Raw genomic sequence first — 3485 nt, 5'->3', positions numbered from 1 at the left:
AGTTCTGCTGTCTGATGCTCTGGATTCTGCTTTATGAGGATCATGATGTGTTTGTTGATTCTTGAGCTGAATATCCTCTGGATCTCCTCCATTTCTGCTTTGTCTTCGTTATTAAGTGGAGCATCAGGAATGATGAGGATGAACACATGAACTCCAGGATGACAGAGAGACACACAGCGGTGAGTCTGACGCAGCACGTCCTCCTCTGAGAGCTGAGTGTTGAACAGAGCTGGAAGCTCCACCAGACTGATCAGACGTCCATCAAGCTCCACGTCTCTCCTCACACACTCTGAGCTCAGCTCTGATCTTCTCTCGCTCTGCTTCAGGATCAGCTTTGATGTGAAGGATTTTAATTCTCTGTTACTCCCACACACAACCAGATTCAGCTTCACACCCTCTGGATCTGTTTCAAAGAAATAAACTAGTTTAACAATATGATTTTAACTTAACATTTAGATTAATGCTGCATTCACATGATGTTGGAATTACTGCAGTCTAGCTACAAAAAGCATTTACAAGCTGTGATACTTGCCAAATGGGCTGTTGCTAAGTACTGATCTTTTTTTTTAGGGCCCAAGCCAGTAAGGCGCAGGGCCCTATTGTTTTTCTAAGGATTGTTATTATTTTTCTTTCAAGGTTTTGGGGGGTTTTGGGGCCCTTAACATACTCGAAAATTCTTGAAACTTTGCACACATGTTGTAATCTGCGGTCTTCAGGGCTGGACTGAGTTTTCAGGGGTCACCGTGAAGGCACAGCCTTTAAAAAGGCGACTATTCAGGGACTCTGTAGCACACACCGTTTGACCTACACTCACCAAAATTCATACACATATAGATCTCATCAGGCCAAACAACTTTCGTGCTGACAGTCCGTGCTTCACCCAACAGGAAGTCGGCTATTTAAAGTTTTGTGAAAAATGCATGCTGTGAAATTTGCGATACTCCTCATAGGATTTCCATCCGACTGCCACCAAACTTGGTGAACATGATTTCAAAACACTGGGGAAGTAAAATTGCCAAGGGATTTTTGATCTCGAACGGTTTGGCCGTGGCAATGCAACAAAGTTATGGCGAGAAATGAGAAACAGGAAGTGTCTAATAACTTTTGCACACTTTGTCTGATTTTGATCAAACTTCAGCGGTTTGTTAGTTGTATGATGCTGATCGCATAGATGTGACTATTAGTAGTCAAAGTTACAGTGCCACCAACTGGCAGCAGGAAGTGTGTCATTTTCAAAATGATTTGAAATCACATGCTTATTTTTACCCGATTTGCTTCAAACTTCATCAAAATAATGTCAAAACACGGCCGATGAGAATCTGTAAAGGGGTCCTTGATATATTAAATGCTGTTGCCATGGAAACGTGTCAAACTTGAAGTTTTTGAGGCCCTTAACATGCTTACAATTTCATGAAACTCGACACAGATTTCAGTATTAATGATAGTTAGACACTGGTAAAAGCTCATAAATTGGCGTGGAGGAGGCACTCTATAGCGCCACCTTTTGACAAAACTTGGGGGATTAGCTTTTCCTATAGTCACCAAACTCAGTACATATATTGTTCTCATCAAGCCAAACAACTTTCTAATTTACAGTCATTAGCTATGATCAACAGGAAGTTGATCTTGGTTTGAATGTGGATATTTGGACAAATCAGGCTGTTAATGAATTCATACTCCTCATAGCAGAAACATACAGTTCACACCAAACTATGTCAACATGATGACAAGATACTGAAGATGCTAAATTGCGAATGGATTTTGGATATCTTGAACGGTGTTGCCATGGTGATTTATTGAATTAACGGTAAAAAATATAGCAGTAATTTTCTTATATATTTAAAGTGCATTATCCAAACTCTTAAAAACTTTTTAAATATGAGAACAAGTCATTCTTAGGAAACATGCTTAGTTTCATTAATGTATCATGCTCAGGGGCCACAAAAAAAATTTAACTATCAGATAATTCAGTTGACTGACAAAGACTGTAATACCAAGGATGACCATCGGATAGAGTCATAGGATTAGAGATCCTTTAACCCAAATCCTGTTCAGCTCATCCTCAGTGTATCAGAAGGAAAAAAATAATGCATAGAATCAATTGAAACTTACTATACTGTCAGTATACTTTTACGTAATTAATTTAGAAATGCTTATAGAGCATTAAAATTATTTAAAAAACGTCTTTAAAGGAAAAATCATTAAAAGTTTTATATATCCTACCCTCTCTCACTGATAGGATAATAAATCTTATAAGTCTGACTTTTTAATGTTCAGTTCAATTAATTAGAATAAGAAACAAATACATAAAATAAGTTAATATGTACTTTACTGGTAATATAGTTTTATATAATTATTTCACAAATGCTTATAGATCATTTAAATGTTTTTTAAAAATGGTTATAGATCATAAAAAGTGTTGGTAATAATTTACAATAAGGTATTTTTGGTTAATATTAGTTCCCTTTCAGTCGGTCACTCTCGACGTCACGTCGGAGGACTGACGAATTGGGATCTCGCTTAGAGGGACCAATCTACTTCGAGTGTAAACTAAGCGAGCCAATGCACATTGGCATGCGATTATTGCATCCAGCTGCTGCTGATCACAGCGTGAGTATAAGTAGGCAGCAGATGCAGCGCATATTCAGCTTTTCGCTTTGGAGCTGAGCGATCACATCGTTCTGCTCCTGACTACTCTACTGAGAGAAGAAGACTGAACGAGTTCAGCGCGCTCTTGGAGAGCTCTTCGTGTTGGCGGACGGCGCTTCAGCGGTGGTGGTTTCCCGTGTCGAGTGGGTTGCACACATCAGGCTGCACTACCCCCTGGTTGTGTTGCAGATGATCATCTCCCCTGTGCGCCTCAGCATGCTAAAAGAGCTTTTCCCCCTAAAAGAGCAATTTCGGGTGCACCTTTTTAAAGACGACGTTGCGTGGCAAACTTGACGATACGTCTTTGTAAAGACGATGTGGGTCTTGCTATAGACAACGTATCACCCGGGCATTTTTGGATGCGGTCGTTACCTGGCGCTGGGTGATGGTCATGATCGCTGCCTCTCGTGCCTGGGCATGAAGCACGCTGAGGTGGCTTTCGTGGATGACTCATGCTCCCATTGCGGGGGTATGACCATCTCGGAGTTGCGGACCAGACTCCGTTACCTGCAAAGGGGCAGAGTGCCCGTGCCACTGCCTAGATCTGGGGTTCCCTCTGGTGGCAGCCGGGGGCGTCCTTTTTCTGGCGGTGGGCGGACTGGTCTTACGGTCACGGTGAGGAATTCCCCTCCGGGGATGCCCAAGCCCGCCGGCACTTCGAATCCAGCGGAGCTCTCAAAAAGAGCAGGCTGGACCCTCCCGGGGGGTACCACCTGTTTCTTCAAGTCTCCCCTCCGACGACCGGATGTCGGTTGCAGCATCGGAGGGTGAGCCAGAGCTCTCTGGAGAGGAAGATTCGGCTGCGCTGCTCTCCTCCGGGACCATAGCAATGCCTG

General features: G+C 42.7%; 1 protein-coding gene across 1 annotated transcript in view; it reads right to left on the bottom strand.

Annotated features, from left to right (window-relative positions):
- Nucleotides 1–3485, bottom strand: part of LOC107574663 (GTPase IMAP family member 8-like) — a 13057-nt gene that overhangs the window by 4116 nt on the left and 5456 nt on the right. Inside the window, exon 5 of the mRNA XM_016261101.1 lies at nucleotides 340–403. Within this exon, the coding sequence (XP_016116587.1) occupies nucleotides 340–403 (64 nt within the window). The remainder of the gene's footprint in view (nucleotides 1–339; nucleotides 404–3485) is intronic.

The sequence above is a fragment of the Sinocyclocheilus grahami genome, unplaced genomic scaffold (assembly GCF_001515645.1).
Source record: "Sinocyclocheilus grahami isolate Dianchi unplaced genomic scaffold, SAMN03320097.WGS_v1.1 scaffold2302.1, whole genome shotgun sequence".
In the NCBI taxonomy this organism is placed as follows: Eukaryota; Metazoa; Chordata; class Actinopteri; order Cypriniformes; family Cyprinidae; genus Sinocyclocheilus; species Sinocyclocheilus grahami.
Note: the sequence above shows the minus strand (reverse complement) of the source record. Positions and strands in the feature narration are given on the sequence as shown.